At 40.1% G+C, this 27,677-nt stretch overlaps 1 protein-coding gene across 1 annotated transcript in view; it reads right to left on the bottom strand.

Annotated features, from left to right (window-relative positions):
• slc41a2b (solute carrier family 41 member 2b) overlaps nt 1–27,677 on the bottom strand; it is a 57,782-nt gene that overhangs the window by 10,218 nt on the left and 19,887 nt on the right. The window contains exons 8-10 of the mRNA XM_034198602.1: nt 27,348–27,427; nt 10,874–11,005; nt 7,530–7,678 (exon numbers count right to left, since the gene is read on the bottom strand). Coding sequence (XP_034054493.1) covers nt 7,530–7,678; nt 10,874–11,005; nt 27,348–27,427 — 361 coding nt within the window. The remainder of the gene's footprint in view (nt 1–7,529; nt 7,679–10,873; nt 11,006–27,347; nt 27,428–27,677) is intronic.

Here is a 27,677-nt window from a genome sequence, read left to right on the forward strand (position 1 = left end):
AACACTGCAGGTACTTTTCATCCGAGGAAATATAATTGGATTTCTCTGCAGTCTTAAAAAAGAAACGCTTGTTTTGCAGACCGATTCATATTGTTGATCAGATATTGTTAAAAACCTAATCTAATGCGTGACTTGAATGCAATGATGCTCAGGAAGGACACACACACAGCACACACCACACACACCACACACACAACACACACACACACACACCACACACACACACACACACCGACACACACACACACACACACACACACACACACACACACCACACACACACACACACACACACACACACACACACACACACACACACACACACACACACACACACACACACACACACACACACACACACACACACACACACTTAATTGGATTCCTGAATTAGTAATTGTCTCTTTATTAGTTATTATAATGCACTTATTAAAGCCTGCCTCTGCATGACCATTTTTCAAGACTAGAATATTGGTTACATTTTTTGTCGCTGCTTTTAATTGAACTATTCATATCTTAAACTGCACTAACTTTTATTCACGTGTTTTTTCTTCTACAGTAATGTTTATTTTATTATCTTTGCTTTTTAATGACTGATTTGAAATGCCATTTTCTTAACGTCTTTCATTTTTGTAAAGCACTTTGACTGACCTTGTGTTGAAAGGTGCTATATAAATGAACTTGCCTTACCTTACATTAAAACATTTTAGCTCATTTAAAAAAGATCTAAATCTACATATCATATAATATTGTAAAAAAGCAACGTGGCTTTTAAAATGTAAATATCACTTTTATGAATGATCGTCTATTAGTACAGCTCTATGGTCTTTCCTATCACTCTGGGATTTTTCCAGATCAACATATTCCTATCCAAGTCTTTAGAGATTAACATTAAAATCTAGATGAATATCCTTCGAAAATTCTTATTTTATCAGGATCCTGCTCTAGTTTCACTGCTGCTAGTGGAGTTCTATCACATCACACGTTCAGGTGTTTATAATAGATACTGTAAGTGTCTAATCTCAGAGAGGCGTGTTATATTGTGCGTACTCAGAGCGGTAAGATGTTAGATTTCAGACGAGAGCTTTCTCACAGCTTAGATGTTTCCTGATGTGTCGAGATAACGCTGACGGCATCTGATACCTATCCTTCACTGGAATAACAGCGTTGGGTTTCAGAGGAAGAGATGGTTTTGTTAAAGGTCTCCTATCATGTTATTTTTAGGCATATATTATGGGTCTCAGATTTTAAAAATATATATTTTAGACATCCCTCATATCCTTCTGTTTCAGCTTGAAAACAAAATAAAAGAGGAGGGGGAGCTAATGCCTGATCAGAATTCTACGAGACACCCAGCTAAATGTGATTAAATGCCTTATCATGTTCCAAACCACATCAAGGATTCTTTCTGAAACAGTATGGAGCTCAAAGGCTTTCTCTCTTGCCGGTTATACCACAAGGTGAGTTCCTTTTTACTTCCTGCTTCTTCACACACATGCTCTCCAGTACAGGTTAGCTCTGAGTGTTAGCGATGCTAATGTAAACACCGACCATATTACGTCCAAAACAGTCGGGCATTGTTTCTGATAGCAACGTTTCTGATTGGGCCGTGGGTCCACATTTCAGATATTACGTCATATCGGACGCAAATCTGGATCAGCTCCGTTGTAGCCCCGTTTTTAGAGATTTGGGTACGGAGGAAAAGAGAGAGGGTTTTATTTTCTGACGCTGCGTGAGTTCCCCGACACACCGGGGACACATGTTTATGTAGAGAAGACATTAAAAGTGCATTTAGCATGATAGGAGACCTTTAAAGAGTGCAGCTAGGAATGGATTGTATTTCACCATCTACTGAACTCATGCTTTAGTACTATCAAATGTTAATCACCATAAAGCATATTCATCAGTGGTGAACTTAGCGTGACCTTTGTAAAGTTTCTGTAAAACTACTCTCCTCTCTTCCTGGTTTTTAATGCACTACATTTGGCATTGCCTCCCTCTTTGTCTGGATACACTGTCTGCAAACAAAACATTGAAAAACCAAGATTTATTGTGCATTTGTTTCACTCATGTTTTCCCTCTGGTTTGTCCTCTGCGTTATTTTTAAGCCAAACCATCACCCAACGTGTGCCAACATATGCAGAACTCGGGTCAATTGAACTGCTTTTCTCAAGGCTCGCGGGGATATGACAATGAGTCGAGCTATTCTGCAGAAGTGTTTAAATTTCTCCCCTAATTCTCCTCGGCTTTTACTTTAAATGGAGTATTATTAAACCGCAGCGTGTGCAATTTCCGCTTATCGCTGATATTAAAGAAACAGACGGTTACAGTAGTGTGGCTTTATCTAATTCCATACCGACATATTCACCAAATAGTTTCTGACCCCATGTTGGGCACATAGATAAGATATAAAACTATATTAAAAGGTTTATAGTGGATCTCAATGAGGGTCCATGCTTTGTCCCACAGGCAATTTGATATTTAAAATGCATGTCATGTGTGAATACATCTGCCTTTCAGTTTTCAATGCAGTAATACACCACGTCGGGGTCTTTGGAGGGCGCTGACGGAGGTTTTTGACAGCCATAAATACTAGTGCTGTCTTCTTCATTCATCCGAGCCTCTTTGATTTCTCTCTTACGGCAAACAATCTATCCCAGAAATGGAAAATCATTAAAAACAAATGTTCTCCATGAGGTCAGAGATTATAAATCACTATTTGAAGCAGACCGTCCCCTCGTTTTTCACACTTCAAAATGTCGAGCTTGTGTGTTAATTCGAGGCAAGATGATGAGCGGCACAATGTTTATACACACACACACACACACACCATGTATACATCACTTCAGGGGACATTACATTGACTTACATGCATTTCCTGGAGACTTATCCTAACCTTAACCAACACATGCCTAACCCTAACCAAGTCTTCACCCTAAAATTAATGATTCCCCTGGGCGAGTCCACACACACACACACACACACACACACACACACACACACACACACACACACACACACACACACACACACACACACACACACACACACACACACACACACAACACACACACACACACACACACACACACACACACACACACACACACACACACACACACACACACACACACACACACACACACACACACTTAATTGGATTCCTGAATTAGTAATTGTCTCTTTATTAGTTATTATAATGCACTTATTAAAGCCTGCCTCTGCATGACCATTTTTCAAGACTAGAATATTGGTTACATTTTTTGTCGCTGCTTTTAATTGAACTATTCATATCTTAAAATGCACTGTAACTTTTATTCACGTGTTTTTTTCTTCTACAGTAATGTTTATTTTATTATCTTTGCTTTTTAATGACTGTTTTGAAATGCCATTTTCTTAACGTCTTTCATTTTTGTAAAGCACTTTGACTGACCTTGTGTTGAAAGGTGCTATATAAATGAACTTGCCTTAAAACATTTTTGCTTATTTTAAAAAGATTAAATCTATCTTTTTTTTTAATAAAAGTTGTTCTAAACACACACACACAGCTTTAGCAGGGTTGTTTGATGTTTTTCCACATTCAATGATTAGTGGATCTACAATAGAAATGCAGGAGTTACGGCACCAACTGCAACTGCTGTTTTTGAAGTGAGTAGCTTTTGCAAGACAATAAAAGGAAATATATGGCTCCAGTTCTGTGTTGAAAAAGGTAATGCAGTGAAAGTAGTAAAAACCCTTTGTTCTTGGGACTGTAAAAGGTCAGAATTGCTACCATTTCTCCTGAAAAGAGCAAGTATCTGATGCAGGATCAATAGATAGTAGGGGTGGGAATCACCAGGCTCCCCACGATACGATACTATCACGACACTTAAGCCACGATACGATAGTATTGCGATTCTACGACATGCTAAGTATTGCGATACGATATATTGCAAATCACATGTCCGTCTTCCCCTCGTGGTTAAAAAAATGTATTTGCAATATGAATAGATTATGTAAATAACCCAATTTGTGTTCAGAACCTGAAAAGGGGATGGCATTGTTTTAGTTACTTTCATTGCAATTGTATACATGTCTTAACTTATCGCGATACTATGCTGTATCGATTATTCCCCCCACCCCTAATAGGTAGTGTACGAAAGTGAGTATAAAGGTGATTTACTCACTAGGGCTAACTTCATTTGTATATATAAACCGAGATAACTAGATACGTGTCTGTAGTGTGGCTTTTCCTGGTGCTTAAAAACACTTTTCAAGCATGATAACAAAAGAGAAACCTAGAGGAGATGACCCTCCCCCAGTTCAGAGGAGCAGAGAGGAGTTATGGCTCGGAGTGTGTACCGCTGTGGACAGGAACAGCACTAAAACATATTTTCAGTAAATAATCCTTCCAATAATAACCTTGCTGCTCCGTGCAGAAACCATCATTCATATTCACACAATCCCCCACAGACAGATCGACGGAGCAGTTCATGAATTATTCCGACACGCAGCTTGTGAAGCCAGTGGAGTATTTAAAAAGCAAAGAGGTGTTTGAGGTTCTCGAATCCGATCGATAATTAGATCCATTTCCTCTCTTTAGCTGGTGAGTATGAAGATGTTAAAACACTTTTCATCCTCACTTCTCCAGGTGCCAGTCTCTGCCATTTGATGTGCTATCTGGCACTCGATCAGCCTTTAAAGCAGCTCCACTGTCGATGGAGTTAATTGATCTGGAGAGTTTCCAACGCGTTAGTCTGCATTTAGGATTTAGAGGAGCCTTAAAAAGCTTTCGAGCAAAGCATGCATCCAATATATTCACACAAAAGTACTAAATTCTTGGAATCCATCACAGATCAGAGTGCACCTGTTAGTCATTCATTATCCGCATGTTGTTTCTTCATTATAATATTAAAGGGGGGGGTAGGTAATTCACTTCAGAAACACTTTTTGTTATATTCCATGGAATGCTCTCAACATCCCGATAGCAATGAATACATTAAATGCTTTGATAATTATATACAAATATATCTGTGGAAGCCGTGGCGCTGTAAAAAGCACGACCAATCCTCTGAGCCGGCCCGGCTAAAGTAACTGGATGGCCTACCTGCCTGTTAGCCTTCCATCTGTGCACAAACTTATCTCGTGCCCTCATTGGTCATGTGCGCGTTCGTGTGTGTTGGAGGAGGGGCTCTGTAAGGAAGTCTGAAGGAAGGGGCAGATTTTTTGGGTTGTGTACTTTCAAATTCTAGCGCACTCGAGCTGGTGTCTCCATTCTTACCTACCCTACCTTTAAATGCTGCCAAACAAACAACATTAAGCAGTCAGATTCCCTCAAGCATTTCCTGAAACCACAACACTCAAAGAATTCACTCACATGCATCTCCTCATTTGCCACAAGCATTATAGAAAACACAAATTGATCTTTGACAGGAATTGACTCACTGACAAGAAAATAATGTAGCTTCTTCTGAATAAAAGCAGAAATCCACAGTGCAGGTAGGATACGCTGCAGATACACAAATGAACTCGCTAAAGGTCATAATGCAAACCTGTAGTCACAGATTATGGAAAGTAACGCAGGGTAAAATTGTTTTATGCACAAGCAACATGCCCAAACAAATCATAAATATACTTTCTTCTCTTGTGCTCAAATAGCTGACTTGGAAGTCATTTTAAGTAATATATTCCAAACACTTTCGTCACATCTTATCCCCCTCTGCTGTGATATCAGGGACAGTCTGTGTCACACTAGCTCTGATTTATTCAGAAACATCTCATGAGCATAGCCTCACCAGCCAATTAAGATGTAACATGTTATAATAAATGCAGGAAATCCTGATGTGTGTGTCTTGGCTGAAAAAGCAGCATTATTAATATTAGATATGAGTTGATGAGGAAAATCTAGTACACATAATAACAAACATTCAAAAGATGTACTAGCTGAAAGTCTTCAGACAGTAACTCAAATAACGTGGATATCTGTATATACAATAATTAAGACATGAACTACTTAAAGCTGCATTAACATGTTTTTAGCCACTTGGGTTCAACAGAGCTGAAAACACAACATTTCAGAATGACGATCATTTGAAATGTTTTTGTTGCCCCTCCATCACGAGAGCCGTAATAATAATAATACATTACATTTATTACATACATTACATTATTTCAATCACTCGAATCACTTCACCACCAACGAACTGTCACAAGGGCAAAGAAAATCATGTCTGACCCCTCCCACCCAGGTCACCATGTCTTCCAACTTCTGCCCTCAGGGGGGCGCTACAGGTCACTGTCCGCCAAAACCGCCCGCTTCAAAAACAGCTTTTTCCCCTTTGCAATACGGACACTAAATGGACTCTAAATAACCCCAATGAACAATAACAATCCACCACACCTTGAACTTTATGTTATATGTCTTTGCCCTGTGCTGTGTGTTGTACTTTGTATTGTCTGTTTATTGTATGGAACAAGCTGTACTACTCTGCACTGAACACGAATTCCACCAGCCTGGCTGTGTGGTCATTAAAGATTCTAATCTCATTTATAAAGCGCTTTTCCTGGTGCTCAAAGCGCTTACAAGCAAGTAAAACAAAATAATAATAATAATATTACTGGAATAACACAACGTTTGCAAACCAGAAAAATAAAACAATAAGTTAAAATACACTCAAATATCTCTTGTAGAGTCGTGGAATCATTCTCTGTGAGTTCATTATTACAGCGGTTCTCAAATGGGGGATGCGGACCCCTAGGGGTACGTTGGAGTACTGCAGGGGGTACGTGAGATTTATTTTATGTTAATGAGAAAAAAATACCAATTTCAGGAAAAGTAAGGGAGTTTGAGCAGAGTGGGTTTTATATGAACAGAGTTTCACATGTTTCAAAACGCGAAGTGTAATAACTGCAGTGGCCTTCCTGTCAGAATGACAAAGGTCCTCAGTGAAGCTCAAGCCCATGTTTCACTACATTGTACAACTTATTAAAAAGATCAGTTCAATGCAACTAATGTCGCCTTAGTGTTATTGATGTTAAAATTGGTTTGCCATGAATTTAGTGATGGATTCTAAACATTTGAAATGTAGCATTTAAGTGTTTCTCAGTTACAATGTTGTTGTTTTAATAAATCAGACACAGATGGTGCAGCACCGTACCTCTTTATATAGGCATTTCTTCCCTAACAAATTGTTTTTGCGCTGATCAGGGGGTACATGGCTGCATTTTTTTATTGAAAAACGTTTGAGAATCACTGCAATACTACATTAAATTATTGATGTGTGCAGCTTTAACAAAAGTGGAGGGGTCTGCTTTTTCCCTAATGTATTTTTCTTTGGAGTGACAATCATCATGAAGTTGAAAACCCTCTTTAAAGCAGCATAAATGTCAAATACCAAAAATGTTATATGGACAGAAGATAGACTGTGACATAGAGCTTCAATACTTCAATGTGGAATAATGACCAGGAAATGTAAAGCAGACTATTTTTAGAATATCTAACCAGCTGCCGCTCACATATTAAAGCTCAGGTATACTCGTGACGTGCTCACCTGCAGCAGAGCAGCAGCCAGGTAGACGGACATGAAGATGGGCGTCAGCGTGGTGTGTCCGCTCTTCATCAGGTGGATGGTGTAGAGGAAGATCAGGTGACCCGGGACCACCAATAGGAGCAGCACCTGAGCAGAGCGGTGATTGGCTCCTGGGAAAATAAAAAGGTTAATCAATTACCTCGTAATTATCGTGTTTACCTCAATTACAACACTCGTTTTTAACAACGTTCTTTACTGATTACTGGATTCAATTTATTATATTCGGACTTGTTTCTGTTTGTTTCCAAGTATGAAAATAACAGAAAGTAAGAAGAAGGATTTTTCAGACTGTGAACTGACTTCACAATTTAAGATTTCAAGATCTTAATTCTTTAACAATGTAAAGACTTATTAAATTCCTGACAGCGTTTTCAATTCAGAAATTGAAATCCAGACGTCATAGGAGTGCCATAAAAAAAAAATACACCTGTACAAGAATAAGGACGATGAATGGGAAAACATAAAGAAAAACAAATGAAAAAATGTGATAAATAAATATTAAATAAATGTGGGTAACCATCCAGGAAGCAAACATGATGGCAGAAACAGAACTAGAGTTATGGAGAGGTTTCCAAAATGTTCTTGTAACACTCTTGTACACAGAATTTGAATGCACTTATGATCCTATGTGTGAAGGTTAATCATTAGCAATCAGCTGATCAGTATTACAAATGTATATACTGTAAGGACCTCACATCTATCATAGTGGAGTTATACTGTTATGCCTAACCAACGTGTGCTTTAAGCCCCTGTCACACTGTCCCGAAATTGACACCCGATGGACACACGAATATGGAATTGTGAATTTCGCACGAAGATGGCCCCGAACCACACACACGAAGGCAACATTTACATTACATTTACATTTACATCTGCAATGAAAGTAACACAAATAATTATGTTACAGTACTATGATACTGTACTGATATCTTCAGACTTTGTTCTTTACTTTATCCGTCGTTATATGTAGAAAATATTACGTTTTCTCCGTAATGTTGTTTCCATAACAACAACAACTTCCTGTCAACTGTCCTTCAAAATAATATATTATATCCTTTTTAGTTTCACAGAACACAAATTGGGTTATTTACATAATATATTTACATGATTTTGTTGTGCAATAAAACAACCCGATGGACACACGATAAAGGAAATGTTCAAATTCGGCTGTGATCGTAGCAACATCGGGCCATTCGTGAGGGCATCTTAAGCCTTCGTATGACCGCTGGTGGAGTTTCTCAGGCTCCGGCAGCAACTTCGTGAGCGGTGGCAAAATCTTTGGCATGCCAGAAAATAGCCGAAGGACCTTGCGAAGGTTCATTTTCGTGTTGAATTCGTGTGTCAATTGTGCCCTTCGTAAGGCCATCGTTAGGGCATCTTGTTCTCATCGGTGCCATCGGGCATTCGCCCCGATCAGAGTGAGGGTGAATGCACCGATGATAACACGAAGATGACACGATTTGACAAGATGCCCTCACGAGTGCCTTACGAAGTTGCCGCTCACGAAGTTGCTGCCGGAGCCTGAGAAACTCCACCGGCGGTCATACGATGGCTTAAGATGCCCTCACGAATGGCCCGATGTTGCTACGATCACAGCCGAATTTGAACATTTCCTTTATCGTGTGTCCATCGGGTGTCAATTTCGGGACAGTGTGACGAGGGCTTTAATGAAAAGCTCAGTATATTGTGTGCACGGTACTAGTGCTGAACGATTCTTGCTCAAATGTGAATCACGATTCTCACACGATTCTCATCGCTTCAATGAAAATATTTATTGCACTCTTACTCTTAGACGTCACGTGAGTACAATGAATTTAAACAGACAACATTTGTCTCTCTTGTAACAAAAACATAACTTTGTCTTTAGTCTGTAGTTGCTGAATACTGAACAAACATTACTACATTCAAAATGTGGCACCTGGAGCCAACTATTGTGGCTTTAAACAGACACCATCAACATCAAAGTGCTTGACTTAAATCCAAGTCTCAGTTTCTTGTAGCAAAAACATAGAGTAACTAAAATGAATTTGACAGCCAACTACTGTGGCTTTAAACAAAGTGCTTGACTTAAACTCAAGTCTCTCTGGTAACAAAACATACAGTAACTAAAATAAAGATATTGCTGCTGCCTGAGTGCTGAACATAAAAAATAGAATTTTTGCAGCTTTATAATAACAAAATGTAAACTTTGCAGTAGCACCTGTCCACAGTGACAGGACACCCAACTACTGTACAACAACACCAACCTGTTTGTTACAGGGAGGAATGCACTTAAGTTACTCAAAATACCTCACCACAGTGCTGAATATAAAAACAAAACAGTCACAGCTTTAGAATAATAATATTTTAAAAAAGCCTAGCCGGCTAGCACCCAGTTCAACTACTGCACTTAAAGGTTCTTGTACTGAAAAAAACATAAACTTAAACAAAGTGCTAGACTCCACTGAGTAGTAATGTCACTGAATCAAAAGGATTAACTTAAATACTGCAGTCAGTACTGAATATAAAAACGGAGCAGAACATAAAGTTACAGCTTCAGAATAAATGTAAATAAAGCCTAGCTGCCTAGCTACTAGCACAGTCCATCTACTTTTTTCGGCACAAGCACAACTTCCCTCTCACTCTTGCCAGAGTCGCCACCGGGATTTTCATCGGTGTTGTTGTCATTGTCCTCGACCTCCTCGTCACTCATTTATGTGTCACTCATTTCTTGTACTACTAGTCGCTCTCGTCACTGTTTGCTAATCAGTGCTAATGCTAACGCTTCTGTAAACATACTGCCGGCTCCTGCCCTCACGTGCTGCAGTCAGTGAGTGTTGCCAGGTATACTTATTATAAACCACATTGGGCTTATTTTTCTGTAAAGTTGCTTGGTAGTAAGTAATAATGGTTGTGAGCTTGTAGATTTTCAAATAGCCGACCCGACATATATAGGTTTAAAGTGCTCATGTTCTTTTGCGCTTGTTTTCATAGACCTGGTTGCTTATTCCTTTCGCAAAAACTGGCAACACTAGTGGCTGCAGCGTGAACACTGCATGAGAGGAGGAGAGACAGACAGACACTACCATTTGCATGCGATCATGGTACTTTAATGTTAAATGTATAGAGTATATTTGCTTTACATCGTTTAAGTATGATTGACATTGCAAGTTGGTATTATTCAGAAGCAAAATAATAAAATAAAAAAATAATAAATCAGCACGACGTCATAGGATCGCCGTAATTTAGAAATGAGATCGCATAGGTGTCTGAATCGAGATCACGATCTTTTTTCGATTAATCGTGCAGCACTACACGGTACTGACCTTTTCCCCAGAAGGTGCGGCAGGGGTAGTAGCAGCCCTTGGCCTCTTCAGGAACCTCTCCAGGAGCACAGTGGAAGTGCAGGTGAGTGGAGAACCTGCTGGCCTGGATCGCTACCAGGTTCCCCCCGATTCCTGCAGGAGAGGAGAGGCGATGAGAGGTCAGGATGAGAGGTCAGGATGAGAGGTCAGGATGAGAGGTCAGGATGAGAGGTCAGGATGAGAGGTCAGGATGAGAGGTCAGGATGAGAGCGCAGCAGAGCGTTTAATGAGGAGAGAGGTCAGTTACGGCATTTAGTACCCCTTCTCCAGGGGGGATAGAGAAAGGCCAACAACCAACACACTGAGGCTGATTATATCTGCCATTTTCTCTCCGTAACATACACACATAGAGGATGTTGGTGTGTTGCTTTAGTCACACATTAATATTCCATTGAGGAGACTGCATGAAATTGAGTATTTAATTGGGTCTTTTCACAGTGGACATTTTGAGATGTGATCGCAGCAGAAGCAGGATCGTGTCTCGATTTTAACTCTGTGTTTGTAAAACTTTTTGGGGGAAACTCTTGCAAAATTGGCTCCCTGAAGACTTGCAAGAGTCTTGCAAGAGTTTTGACAGTTGAGAAAAACCATTTAGACACGAACAAATGCAGAAGTTTAACAAATTCCCAGTATTCACATAACATTAGGGGATGGAAGGGAATGGTAGCACACATTTACTTGCTTTTTCTTTGAAGATTTGATGAACAATTTAGTGATATTTGGGTTGAAACCTGGCTAAAAGTGTCAGTTTGATGAAGATGTTCAAACCGTTTTTCAACTTGCTTAATGTTATCGATAAATCGAAGAAAATGCAAGAAACCCAAGACGTTTTTCACCAGCTATAACAGAACTACGACAACTCTGTGCATGGGCTCTGAAATGCAAACAATAATTTAGTTTAAGGGTTTGAATAATGAATACCATGTTAGATCATTTGAAAAATGCAACACCTTCCTATCATCGATGAATCTTGACCTCTCAAATTGGTTTAAAAACTGGCTTCAACCAGTTAAAACCTATAGGAACCATTGCTGTAGCATATAAATAGTCATAAAAATGTGGTAAGCCATCTGTAGTGACAAAAAAAAAGAAAATGGGGCCGTTTTATATTCACATACAGCGGCTATCACACCTTCACTTTAACAAGCAACACATTGAATGACTTCCTCATCCCGTGAGCCACAGTGTGGTTACTGAGCCCTGCAGGAAGGACACATATCAACTACAAACGCTCTGACAGGCGGCCACACAGCGGAGCAGAAGAAAGCAGAGAATGTCTTGTGAAAAAGATAATGTATAATACAAATGGTTCCCGTGTAGTGGGTAAACAGTAAGGGTGGGAATCACCAGGCTCCCCACCATACGATACTATTGCGATGATATATTGGGTTCCAGTGTCTTTAACATGTGACAAAAGCCTGCGTTTTCCACAACGCTGTATCGACGCACATGACAAATACAAAAAATCCAGCACCAGTCACTTTTACGCTGCTATGGACATTTTTTCACTCTCATTTGCACATCATGCTTTTTTATATATATATCCTGCTTACTTGAAGTAAACGGTTATTTTGTGGGTGTTTTTGTAATTATTGAGTGTTCTTGTGCTTGTATTTTAATGTGTGTTTTTGTATACCTCCGGACTGTGGGAAACAGTATTTTGATCTTTCTGTGTGTACAAACATATTTTGAGATCGACAATAAAGTTGACTTTGACGAAGTAGGTGATTGATTGAGTTATTTTATTAGCTCGCTCAGAATTTGATGGTAGCTTTGCCAATAAGCTAATTTTCAATATGAATAGTTATATAATTGAATAATATCAATACTTGGCGTCCTTGTATCGATACAATATCGCCACGCAAAGTCGCGATACTATGCTGTATCGATTATTTCCCCCACCCCTAGAAACAGATCTTGTGTTGACGGTTTCTTCCAGTCACTGAAGTGGCCGTGTATTATAAACCACACAGACTTTGTCCCCCTAAACCAGGCCGGCTACTGTGGTGCGAGTATATTAAATTAGACACAGCCACCACCTCAGGGTGACGGCCACTTATTTCAATCCATTGTGGCTCTCTGTCCACCTGGTGATATTTTATTGGTGCGTAACCAGCACTGCCACAGGGCCTGCAAACAGATTTAACTTCACATTAAATTGACGCTCACTGCGCCCCGTCTGTCCGCCTGCTTCACACTCCTGCCCTCACTATCTGAATATGCCACTGATTCAATGTGGCTCTTTCAAAAGGGAAAGTTCAACACAGATTGAGATGTCTACGAGTTAAATACGGATTAAGGAAGTTAAAGGCACTGGGAAACAACTAGCCTTGCTCCGTTTATGGTGAAAAAACACAAGAAATAGATCCACAAGGTTTTTTACATATCTCTCTATATCCAATATCTTTATTTGTACTTATTTGTGGGCTATAACGTGTGTCATGCTATTATTTTAGAGACCCTTAGAGTGTATTAATGAAGTTTTGAATTTCTGTCACCCTAAAAAAAGTCAATCCTGGTGGAAAATCTAGAGTTTTAAGTGATTCATCTGGGAGATTAGTATTTTTGTACAATTAAATTAACATTCTTTCAAGGCCCAATGTGTAATATTTGCTTAAATGTAAGTGTATGAAAATTAAAAAAGGAGATAACATCATAAACACAACCTGAAGACGTTGCTGTGTTGAAGATGTCTTATGCAACAGAGATAAGAAATTAGCATGCTAACGGACTAGCTGTTCTTGTAATACCACTTCTAGTTATCTGTTTAATAGTTTGTTAATTGAACTCAATTCAAAGTGGCATCAACGAGTAATTAAATAGCAGCCTCATCACGTCCTCACAGTGGAGGCTGTTTATCCGAAATACGGTAATGCTTTCGTTAGGAACTAGCAATTAGCTTTAGCTCAGCTGTCTGAAATCTCTTTATTGCATGAAAGGCAAGGCACTTTATATATATATATACACACAACACCTTTTAATGCAAGGCTAAAGCAAATCCAGACCCAAAACATTGGAAATCAGGGGTTTGAATGTGACGTAGTTTCATTAACATGGTTTTCAATTAGAATGATTTGGTACTTGGTTATTTTGACTTTTCTGGCTATTTGTCCTTGATGGCTTGTGGGACGTTTGGGGGTGTAAAGGGGTGGAGGGTGTTGTTACTTCCTCAGCAGGGCGCCGAGGTAAACCGGAGGATGTCTGGGAGCAATCTGGATTATTCAGGTCACTGGATCTGACAAGAGGAATGAGGATGAGGAGGTCCGGAGTGCAGGGGGGGGGTCAGTGGTGCTTCTCTGGAGGGGCGCTATGCCTCGAGGGGGGAGACACAGGAACTGTCTGCTTTCTTATCACAACTCATCTCCTGTCGCCAGGTTTAAATTTCATTTAGTTCATTTAAAGGTCACCTATAATGCAATATACACTTCTTCATGTCTCTTCTACATCATCATGTGTCCCCTCTTCTTCATGTCTCTTCTACATCAACATGTGTCCCCTCTTCTTCATGTCTCTTCTACATCAACATGTGTCCCCTCTTCTTCATGTCTCTTCTACATCAACATGTGTCCCCTCTTCTTCATGTCTCTGCTACATCAACATGTGTCCCCTCTTCTCCATGTCTCTTCTACATCAACATGTGTCCCCTCTTCTTCATGTCTCTTCTACATCAACATGTGTCCCCTCTTCTTCATGTCTCTTCTACATCAACATGTGTCCCCTCTTCTTCATGTCTCTTCTACATCAACATGTGTCCCCTCTGTGGAAAGAGACTCTGAAAGTTTCAGGAAAAAAGATTCTCTCTCTTTTTGATCCATTTCTATAAAAACCTGTCTGAAAATGAGCTGATCAGATTTTGGCCACTTTATGATGTCATAACGATTGTGTAACCATTTGCCAATCACAAACCAAGGTAACCCCCGCCCCCCGCCCCCCGAAACAGAGGGGATTATGGGATGCTGCAATGATCTGTTTGGTATTTGGAGCCAAACACTTCAGAGACAGGTTCTGTATATATCTGAGAGCTATAATATATTGATGAAAAACAGTATACTAGGGGACCTTTAAACCGCTCCAACACCAGGATGTGATGTGAAAACACAATAAGAGATCAAATATAATAAAGGGAGAAACAAGGACAGAGGTGGGAAAGACAGACTGATATTGGAGGGAGCGAGATGTAAAGCAGCCAGACACCTTATCGCTAACAAACAACAGAAGGAGTGGAAAATATGGCGAGATGACAAGCAGAGATTAAAGACTTGGCCGTGCTGTCGGGGAGAAAACTGCAGAACAAGATGCATAACATATTATCATAAATGCAGGTACAGAAAGTCAGATCAAAGTAGGAAATAAGGAGAACATCTGCCCCATTTCACGTGTTATATAATATATAAGGAAAAGACTGTAATTCAATGAAAACAAGTACAAGAGGAAATTGACAATTCTTCAATACCTGGATCACAGCAGAATATTCTTCCATACACATCTCTTCCCCACCGCTTGCTCATCTCATTTCATTCATTTGGATTATATTACAACAGTGCATTTTAATTAGCTAAATGTCACAAGTAGACCTCTCGGTTTCAATGTAAGATATCAATCAGGGACAGTTTGCTCAGACCTGGGGTTTCTTTGACACATCAAATAGAACACCCTCACCCCGACACAGGTTCTGTGCTTTTCTCTCCACGGAAAAAAACAATTAGAGAATCGTCCTGCATCTCGTTAAGTGTCTCTCATTAATGCCTTTTAATTGAAAGCTTATCTCTTGTCGTGTCGGTGCCAGCGCCTTGGCAACCGTGTCTGAGCCAGTTAGCGGCGTAGGATAGAAGCGGACAAAATAAAGGGAAATGGAAGAGGACCAGTTTTATGAAGTAGGAACAGACGGACTGTGGCTGACTGCCTAAATCAGTCTCATTAAGTAACTTATTTATGCTAATGAGCTTTGGAGCCGCTACTTAGTAAGCTTCAGTTATCGAGGGACTGTTGACTGTGAGAGGAGAAAGAAGCGTCTGCTCAGTTACACCTGGGAGCTGCACAGCAACACTAATAAGCTCTAGTCTATGGCATGCCATCCATCTTGTGTATGCACACTTAGAGCTCAGCGCGAAGACTCCTAGACTGCATTAATTGCAAAACTGAGAGGGATAAACAAGATGAACAACAGGCAGAGTTTATCTGTATCTTCACAGTTTAACAGTTTGTGCGTCCAAATAAAACTATCGCTAAGACGGATTGTCATTAAGAAAGCTTTTAGGTATTTTATACTAAGGCATTCACCAAGATTGTATTTCAGTAGTCTTTGGTAAATTCCAGAAAGAAAATTGGACTCCTTTGTCACTTCCTGACCATAGTGACATCTCTATGTAACACTCGCGATTCTATTGGCTAGCGCTCCAACACATTGTAAGTGTTAGGCTAAAGGATGGGACATCTCTAAGCGTTTGACCAATCCCAACAAAGCCGGCCAGCTAACCAATCAGAGCAGACTGGGCTCTGGTTTCAGACAGAGGGTGAAAAGAGGTGCTGCAGCACAGACAGTATGAGAGAAATAAAGAGCTTTTTGAACATTAAAGCATGGAGACAGTAGAGACACTACATACTGATATACACCTGAACATCAGCAGGAGAGGACTCTTTAAAGTAGAGACACTACATACTGATATACACCTGAACATCAGCAGGAGAGGACTCTTTAAAGTAGAGACACTACATACTGATATACACCTGAACATCAGCAGGAGAGGACTCTTTAAAGGAGAGACACTACAAACTGATATACACCTGAACATCAGCAGGAGAGGACTCTTTAAAGTAGAGACACTACATACTGATATACACCTGAACATCAGCAGGAGAGGACTCTTTAAAGTAGAGACAGTACATACTGATATACACCTGAACATCAGCAGGAGAGGACTCTTTAAAGTAGAGACACTACATACTGATATACACCTGAACATCAGCAGGAGAGGACTCTTTAAAGTAGAGACACTACATACTGATATACACCTGAACATCAGCAGGAGAGGACTCTTTAAAGTAGAGACACAACATACTGATATACACCTGAACATCAGCAGGAGAGGACTCTTTAAAGTAGAGACAGTACATACTGATATACACCTGAACATCAGCAGGAGAGGACTCTTTAAAGTAGAGACAGTACATACTGATATACACCTGAACATCAGCAGGAGAGGACTCTTTAAAGTAGAGACATTACATACTGATATACACCTGAACATCAGCAGGAGAGGACTCTTTAAAGTAGAGACACTACATACTGATATACACCTGAACATCAGCGGGAGAGGACTCTTTAAAGTTGAGACACTACATACTGATAAACACCTGAACATCAGCAGGAGAGGACTCTTTAAAGTAGAGACACTACATACTGATATACACCTGAACATCAGCAGGAGAGGACTCTTTAAAGTAGAGACACAACATACTGATATACACCTGAACATCAGCAGGAGAGGACTCTTTAAAGTAGAGACACTACATACTGATATACATCTGAACATCAGCAGGAGAGGACTCTTTAAAGTAGAGACACTACATACTGATATACACCTGAACATCAGCAGGAGAGGACTCTTTAAAGTAGAGACACTACATACTGATATACACCTGAACATCAGCAGGAGAGGACTCTTTAAAGTAGAGACACTACATACTGATATACACCTGAACATCAGCAGGAGAGCACTCTTTAAAGTAGAGACACTACATACTGATATACACCTGAACATCAGCAGGAGAGGACTCTTTAAAGTAGAGACACTACATACTGATATACACCTGAACATCAGCAGGAGAGGACTCTTTAAAGTAGAGACACTACATACTGATATACACCTGCACATCAGCAGGAGAGGACTCTTTAAAGTAGAGACACTACATACTGATATACACCTGAACATCAGCAGGAGAGGACTCTTTAAAGTAGAGACACTACATACTGATATACATCTGAACATCAGCAGGAGAGGACTCTTTAAAGTAGAGACACTACATACTGATATACACCTGAACATCAGCAGGAGAGGACTCTTTAAAGTAGAGACACTACATACTGATATACACCTGAACATCAGCAGGAGAGGACTCTTTAAAGTAGAGACACTACATACTGATATACACCTGAACATCAGCAGGAGAGGACTCTTTAAAGTAGAGACACTACATACTGATATACACCTGAACATCAGCAGGAGAGCACTCTTTAAAGTAGAGACACTACATACTGATATACACCTGAACATCAGCAGGAGAGGACTCTTTAAAGTAGAGACACTACATACTGATATACACCTGAACATCAGCAGGAGAGCACTCTTTAAAGTAGAGACACTACATACTGATATACACCTGAACATCAGCAGGAGAGGACTCTTTAAAGTAGAGACAGTACATACTGATATACACCTGAACATCAGCAGGAGAGGACTCTTTAAAGTAGAGACACTACATACTGATATACACCTGAACATCAGCAGGAGAGGACTCTTTAAAGTAGAGACACTACATACTGATATACACCTGAACATCAGCAGGAGAGGACTCTTTAAAGTAGAGACACAACATACTGATATACACCTGAACATCAGCAGGAGAGGACTCTTTAAAGTAGAGACACTACATACTGATATACATCTGAACATCAGCAGGAGAGGACTCTTTAAAGTAGAGACAGTACATACTGATATACACCTGAACATCAGCAGGAGAGGACTCTTTAAAGTAGAGACACTACATACTGATATACACCTGAACATCAGCAGGAGAGGACTCTTTAAAGTAGAGACACTACATACTGATATACACCTGAACATCAGCAGGAGAGGACTCTTTAAAGTAGAGACACAACATACTGATATACACCTGAACATCAGCAGGAGAGGACTCTTTAAAGTAGAGACACTACATACTGATATACATCTGAACATCAGCAGGAGAGGACTCTTTAAAGTAGAGACACTACATACTGATATACACCTGAACATCAGCAGGAGAGGACTCTTTAAAGTAGAGACACTACATCCTGATATACACCTGAACATCAGCAGGAGAGGACTCTTTAAAGTAGAGACACTACATACTGATATACACCTGAACATCAGCAGGAGAGGACTCTTTAAAGTAGAGACACTACATACTGATATACACCTGAACATCAGCAGGAGAGCACTCTTTAAAGTAGAGACACTACATACTGATATACACCTGAACATCGGCAGGAGAGGACTCTTTAAAGTAGAGACACTACATACTGATATACACCTGAACATCAGCAGGAGAGGACTCTTTAAAGTAGAGACACTACATACTGATATACACCTGCACATCAGCAGGAGAGGACTCTTTAAAGTAGAGACACTACATACTGATATACACCTGAACATCAGCAGGAGAGGACTCTTTAAAGTAGAGACACTACATACTGATATACATCTGAACATCAGCAGGAGAGGACTCTTTAAAGTAGAGACACTACATACTGATATACACCTGAACATCAGCAGGAGAGGACTCTTTAAAGTAGAGACACTACATACTGATATACACCTGAACATCAGCAGGAGAGGACTCTTTAAAGTAGAGACACTACATACTGATATACACCTGAACATCAGCAGGAGAAGACTCTTTAAAGTAGAGACACTACATACTGATATACACCTGAACATCAGCAGGAGAGCACTCTTTAAAGTAGAGACACTACATACTGATATACACCTGAACATCAGCAGGAGAGGACTCTTTAAAGTAGAGACACTACATACTGATATACACCTGAACATCAGCAGGAGAGCACTCTTTAAAGTAGAGACACTACATACTGATATACACCTGAACATCAGCAGGAGAGGACTCTTTAAAGTAGAGACACTACATACTGATATACACCTGAACATCATCAGGAGAGGACTCTTTAAAGTAGAGACACTACATACTGATATACGCCTGAACATCAGCAGGAGAGGACTCTTTAAAGTAGAGACACTACATACTGATATACACCTAAACATCAGCAGGAGAGGACTCTTTAAAGTAGAGGCACTACATACTGATATACGCCTGAACATCAGCAGGAGAGGACTCTTTAAAGTAGAGACACTACATACTGATATACACCTGAACATCAGCAGGAGAGGACTCTTTAAAGTAGAGACACTACATACTGATATACACCTGAACATCAGCAGGAGAGGACTCTTTAAAGTAGAGACACTACATACTGATATACACCTGAACATCAGCAGGAGAGGACTCTTTAAAGTAGAGACACTACATACTGATATACACCTGAACATCAGCAGGAGAGGACTCTTTAAAGTAGAGACATTACATACTGATATACACCTGAACATCAGCAGGAGAGCACTCTTTAAAGTAGAGACACTACATACTGATATACACCTGAACATCAGCAGGAGAGGACTCTTTAAAGTAGAGACACTACATACTGATATACAGCTGAACATCAGCAGGAGAGGACTCTTTAAAGTAGAGACACTACATACTGATATACACCTGAACATCAGCAGGAGAGGACTCTTTAAAGTAGAGACACTACATACTGATATACACCTGAACATCAGCAGGAGAGGACTCTTTAAAGTAGAGACACTACATACTGATATACATCTGAACATCAGCAGGAGAGGACTCTTTAAAGTAGAGACACTACATACTGATATACACCTGAACATCAGCAGGAGAGGACTCTTTAAAGTAGAGACACTACATACTGATATACACCTGAACAACAGCTGGAGAAGACTCTTTAAAGTAGAGACACTACATACTGATATACACCTGAACATCAGCAGGAGAGCACTCTTTAAAGTAGAGACACTACATACTGATATACACCTGAACATCAGCAGGAGAGGACTCTTTAAAGTAGAGACACTACATACTGATATACACCTGAACATCAGCAGGAGAGCACTCTTTAAAGTAGAGACACTACATACTGATATACACCTGAACATCAGCAGGAGAGGACTCTTTAAAGTAGAGACACTACATACTGATATACACCTGAACATCATCAGGAGAGGACTCTTTAAAGTAGAGACACTACATACTGATATACGCCTGAACATCAGCAGGAGAGGACTCTTTAAAGTAGAGACACTACATACTGATATACACCTAAACATCAGCAGGAGAGGACTCTTTAAAGTAGAGGCACTACATACTGATATACGCCCTGAACATCAGCAGGAGAGGACTCTTTAAAGTAGAGACACTACATACTGATATACACCTGAACATCAGCAGGAGAGGACTCTTTAAAGTAGAGACACTACATACTGATATACACCTGAACATCAGCAGGAGAGGACTCTTTAAAGTAGAGACACTACATACTGATATACACCTGAACATCAGCAGGAGAGGACTCTTTAAAGTAGAGACACTACATACTGATATACACCTGAACATCAGCAGGAGAGGACTCTTTAAAGTAGAGACATTACATACTGATATACACCTGAACATCAGCAGGAGAGCACTCTTTAAAGTAGAGACACTACATACTGATATACACCTGAACATCAGCAGGAGAGGACTCTTTAAAGTAGAGACACTACATACTGATATACAGCTGAACATCAGCAGGAGAGGACTCTTTAAAGTAGAGACACTACATACTGATATACACCTGAACATCAGCAGGAGAGGACTCTTTAAAGTAGAGACACTACATACTGATATACACCTGAACATCAGCAGGAGAGGACTCTTTAAAGCAGAGACACTACATACTGATATACACCTGAACATCAGCAGGAGAGGACTCTTTAAAGTAGAGACACTACATACTGATATACACCTGAACATCAGCAGGAGAGGACTCTTTAAAGTAGAGAGACACTAAACTCTTAATTTTTCCTTGGGGATTAATAAAGTATGTCTTCTTCAATTCAAATCCTTTATTTCCATAATAGCCAACAATGTAACTAGAACTTCTGGGTCCGCCAAAAAGATGTTTCTGTAGACGTATACTGGGGCGCCATAGATGTGAAGATAACCCGATGATCATGGTAAGTCGAGTCATTTTGGCTTCATGGCCAGGGAGCGACTTCAAAATGAATGAATGGGGGGCTCTGTCTCCAATTCTGAATTCACTTCTCTCCATACATCTGAGATTGAGATACTGTTTGACTGCAGGAACAATGAGGGTGCTTTTAGCTGGGTTTGTGGGAGGCATTGCAAAGGATTCATTACAGCACTGCGCTAAAACCACAGCTGAATGATTACTATAAAATAATGCCACCTAATGGTTTTGATAGTCAACTATTCTGTATATTTCCACTTCTAGAAACAGATTGAAGTAACATTTCTGATCTAAGTTTGCGTTAAATGTTAACTTTAATGAATGAGTCTCTTATTTAACAACACAGGTATGCTTAAAGTTCTATATTTATTCCTGGGAAATTAAATCGTAACTTCCCATGAGTCTCAGCAGCCATGGAAATGCTGGAAAAAACTGCTTTTTCAGAGCAGACACGAACCACTGTTTGCAGATTTGCTCACAAACAAAACTGGTGTTCATAATGATGTGTTTTAAGTAGGGATGTAACGATATATCGAATATCGCGGTAAATAGATGTCTCAATACCGTCGTGAGACTGACAAAATCTACCGCGATTTAAAAAAGAAACGTTTCATTTATTTATTTTATTTTTATATATATATTTTTAAAAACCTTTATTTAACCAGATGGTCCCATTGAGATCATCAATCTCTTTTTCAAGGGAGACCTGTCCAACATGGCAGCAAGTAGGTTACAACATGAACATAAAACAACAGATAGAACCTCTTCTATCATGTGTCCCCTCTTCTTCATGTCTCTTCTACATCAACATGTGTCCCCTCTTCTTCATGTCTCTTCTACATCAACATGTGTCCCCTCTTCTTCATGTCTCTTTACATCAACATGTGTCCCCTCTTCTTCATGTCTCTTTACATCAACATGTGTCCCCTCTTCTTCATGTCTCTTCTACATCAACATGTGTCCCCTCTTCTTCATGTCTCTTCTACATCAACATGTGTCCCCTCTTCTTCATGTCTCTTCTACATCAACATGTGTCCCCTCTTCTTCATGTCTCTTCTACATCAACATGTGTCCCCTCTTCTTCATGTCTCTTCTACATCAACATGTGTCCCCTCTTCTTCATGTCTCTTCTACATCAACATGTGTCCCCTCTTCTTCATGTCTCTTCTACATCAACATGTGTCCCCTCTTCTTCATGTCTCTTCTACATCAACATGTGTCCCCTCTTCTTCATGTCTCTTCTACATCAACATGTGTCCCCTCTTCTTCATGTCTCTTCTTACATCAACATGTGTCCCCTCTTCTTCATGTCTCTTCTACATCAACATGTGTCCCCTCTTCTTCATGTCTCCTCTACATCAACATGTGTCCCCTCTTCTTCATGTCTCTTCTACATCAACATGTGTCCCCTCTTCTTCATGTCTCTTCTACAAAAGGACATCGTATTTACAGGGCTACATGTACACACCTAGAGACATTGACAAGTACCAACAGTATATTTATATCTCTGTCAATAAGCCTCACCTTCTTGGCAAAAACTGTATTGTTGTTGAAGTGGTGGAGAGACAATGCACAGTTTGACCCACTGCTGTCACCCATGGCCAAAGCATATCTCTCTGTCCCAGCAACGTCAGTACCAAGCAAGAGAGTTTTTTCCACAGCAGGGGATATTGTAAACGCCCAAACATCCCAGCTTCTACCTGGAAATGTGGACATGCTCATATTCCTCAAAGATAACCTGTCTGACGCTGAGTGAGTGAGTGAGTGAGTGAGTGAGTGAGTGAGTGAGTGAGTGAGTGAGTGAGTGAGTGAGTGAGTGAGTTAGAGTTGAGTTACTTGAAAAACTAAAGTGAAACTTGATTTACTCTATTGCAGGGTCTGATTATTAAATTGTTGACACTTTAAAATACTACTATCCTACTAAAATGCTGTATAAATCAGGTTTATTATTTAATAAAGGAAAAAATATATATATCGTACCGTGAGTTTTTGGTATCGTTACATCCCTAGTTTTAAGTAAGTTATGTTGGATTATGCAGGATGTCACCACCTGCTTTAATTGAGCATCTGTAGACACGTGTCAGGCATGTTGTCTTATGTGCATCCAGTGTTCAGGCTGAGGGAGGAGAGAGTGCTACTATTTCAGTGCCGCTCATTTCCCTCCTCCACACACTTAGACAGATGGTCTCGAGGTTTACTCGGGGTGGAAGAAGGCAAGAAATAGAATTGCAAATAGCTTTGCTCAAATTATTCTAAACTGGTGGAGCTCATTCCTAAACCCTTCATTTAACCAAGTTCAGAGTCTGCAGACATGTGAGGGTTTACTCAGGCTGCACTACGCCCCCTTGTGGCTGCTTGTGGTAAACATGTTCATGTGTATAAGGTACTGTATGTAGACATAAACAAGTATGGACAATTTAAAACTCAGACATGATGATGGTGCTTAAGGAAAGGTCAGGGGATCAAAGCTTTTGCAATTTTCTGTTAAACCCATGTTATGGATGTCTGACCTAAATGGCATGGTCATACATCCAATAATTGATTAAGTCCATTTATGGTGGTGCTAGATAGAGATCAAGTCAAGAAACCATTTAAATCTTTAGGACTAGCAATCATGGACGTCTGTAAGTAAAGTCATGGCAATCTTTCCAATAATTGGCTAGAAAAATAATCTGATTTAATTGACAGTGTTGGACCAAGAGAACAATCCCCATCCCTACAGCCACACCCAGAGGTGGAGTGGAGTACTCAGATCCTACTTAACCAAAAGTAAGAAAGTGTTAGCACCCAAATATACTTCAATTACCAACACTGAAATGCAGAATGGCAACTTTCTGAAAAATATGTGATACCACGGGATTATAATTGTGATATATTAATTTAAATAATTGTAATTTTGCAGCTAGTAAAGATGGAGCTCACCTTAATGAGTTTACACTGCCAGGTATCTATTGATATATAGATAAACATGATATGAACCTGCAAAGTAACTACTAACTAAAGCTACACAGATAAATGTAGTCGAGTAAAAAGTACAATATTTGCCTCCAAAATGTAGCGGTTAATGTAGCATGAAATGTAAAATACACAAACCACAACATTGTACTTGAATAAATGAACTTTCCACCACTGGATAAACCCTTAGTGTCGCCATTATGGCAACAAGATTGACTTTCAATAATAAAAACATTCCAAATCATTTCAAACAAAGTTGAAATTCTCAAAGAAAATCAACCAGGGTAATTCCAGGTCTTTTGTACCCTGTTCTGAGTGACGCTTTGTTGTAATCTGTCATTGTGAGAGCAAGTTGCTTTAGGTTGTGGAACATGCATGTACTCAGGTATGGTATGGAGGGCGAGGAATTTCTAAATTAAAGGCTAAGTTCACTTAAGTTACACACACGTTCAACCCCAATCCTGTAGGGTAAATGGTGGGTACGTGGATCACTGAACACAATCTGTGTCCTGCTCTCACACAGAGGGGAAGTACAGGGTGTTGGATTAGAGCCACATAGCTACATAAGCTTAGAGGTTTCATTACATATGTATATCTCTTATTCTACTTCCCCCGTGGATTTAGGAAGCTATTTTAATCAATCCTATGGTCCGGATTCTCTTTGTCTGTTGGTGCCCCGGGGGTGAGCAAGAGACACCTTAAAAGGTCCCCTATTTATACTGTTTTTCATCAATATATAACAGGTCTCAGATATATACAGAACCTGTCTCTGATTGGCTGAACACCAAACAGATCATAGCAGCATTACCCATAATCCCCTCTGTTTCAGCCCTGTTTCCAAAGTGCTGATTCTCAGTCTGTTACTTTAGATGAAAATAAGGAGCCCCTCCCCACGCCCCTCTGAGAGACATTTGGTTACAAAGAACTCAATGGTGCTCTAGAGGAGATTCAGGGTGATAAGGGGGGGGGGGTTACCTTGGTTGCTGATTGGCTAATGGTTACACAAGCCAATCGTTATGACATCATCAAGTGGCCAAAATCTGATCAGCTCATTTTCAGACTGGTTTTTATAGAAATGGATCAAAAAGAGAGAGAATCTTTGTTCCTGAAACTTTCAGAGTCTCTTTTCCACAGAGGGGACACATGTTGATGAGAAGAGACATGAGAAGAGGGACACATGTTGATGAAGAAGAGACCATGAAGAAGAGGGACACATGTTGATGTAGAAGAGACATGAAGAAGAGGGGACACATGTGATGTAGAAGAGACATGAAGTAGAGGGGACACATGTTGATGTAGAAGAGACATGAAGACACTTTGATGTAGAAGAGACATGAAAGGAACATGAGAGAGGGGACACATCCTGATGTAGAAGAGACATGAAGAAGAGGGGACACATACTTGATGTAGAAGAGACATGAAGAAGAGGGGACACATGTTGATAGTAAAAGAGACATGAAGAAGAGGGGACACATGTTGATATAGAAGAGACCATGAAGAAGAGGGGGACACATGTTGATGTAGAAGAGACATGAAGAAGAGGGGAACACATGTTGACTGTAGAAGAGACATGAAGAAGAGGGGACACATGTTGATGTAGAAGAGGACATGAGGAAGAGGGGACACATGTTGATGTAGAAGAGACATGAAGGAAGAGGGGACACATGCTGATGTAGAAGAGACTTGAAGAAGAGGGGACACATGCTTGATGTAGAAGAGACATGAAGAAGAGGGGACACATGTTGATGTAGAAGAGACATGAAGAAGAGGGGACACATGTTGATGTAGAAGAGACATGAAGGAAGAGGGGGACACATGCTTGATGTAGAAGAGACATGAAGAAGAGGGGACACATGTTGATGTAGAAGAGACATGAAGAAGAGGGGACACATGTTGATGTAGAAGAGACATGAAGAAGAGGGGACACATGTTGATGTAGAAGAGACATGGAGAAGAGGGGACACATGTTGATGTAGAAGAGACATGAAGAAGAGGGGACACATGTTGATGTAGAAGAGACATGAAGAAGAGGGGACACATGTTGATGTAGAAGAGACATGAAGAAGAGGGGACACATGTTGATGTAGAGGAGACATGGAGAAGAGGGGACACATGTTGATGTAGAAGAGACATGAAGAAGAGGGGACACATGTTGATGTAGAGGAGACATGGAGAAGAGGGGACACATGTTGATGTAGAAGAGACATGAAGAAGAGGGGACACATGTTGATGTAGAAGAGACATGAAGAAGAGGGGACACATGTTGATGAAGAAGAGACATGAAGAAGAGGGGACACATGTTGGTGTAGAAGAGACATGAAGAAGTGGACTTTGCATAATAGGTAACCTTTAAGCCAATCACAGCAGAGGAAAAGCAGCAAAGGTTTTGTGACTCACCGTTGATAACCGGGGTGTAAACCACGATGCCAGCCAGATTTGGGTCGGACACCGTTTTGTCCAGGATCAGCCCTCCGATGCTGCAGAACACAACAGAATTAAATCATTAGCTGGTGACAATCATTAAAGCGGTTTGAAAACAACAGCCATTGCTCAGATGAACAAGCTGTAGCAGTGTGGCACAGATGCTGAGGGAAGAACTGCAATTTGTCTAATTGTTTGTTCATTCATTTACAATGTTTTTAGACTAAATAAGATTATATTTGCTTTATTCATCCCAAATTGGAAAATTGCTTCGTCACAGCAGCAGAAAGTGAACACACATGAATT

This window comes from Gymnodraco acuticeps, unplaced genomic scaffold (assembly GCF_902827175.1).
Source record: "Gymnodraco acuticeps unplaced genomic scaffold, fGymAcu1.1, whole genome shotgun sequence".
NCBI lineage: Eukaryota > Metazoa > Chordata > Actinopteri > Perciformes > Bathydraconidae > Gymnodraco > Gymnodraco acuticeps.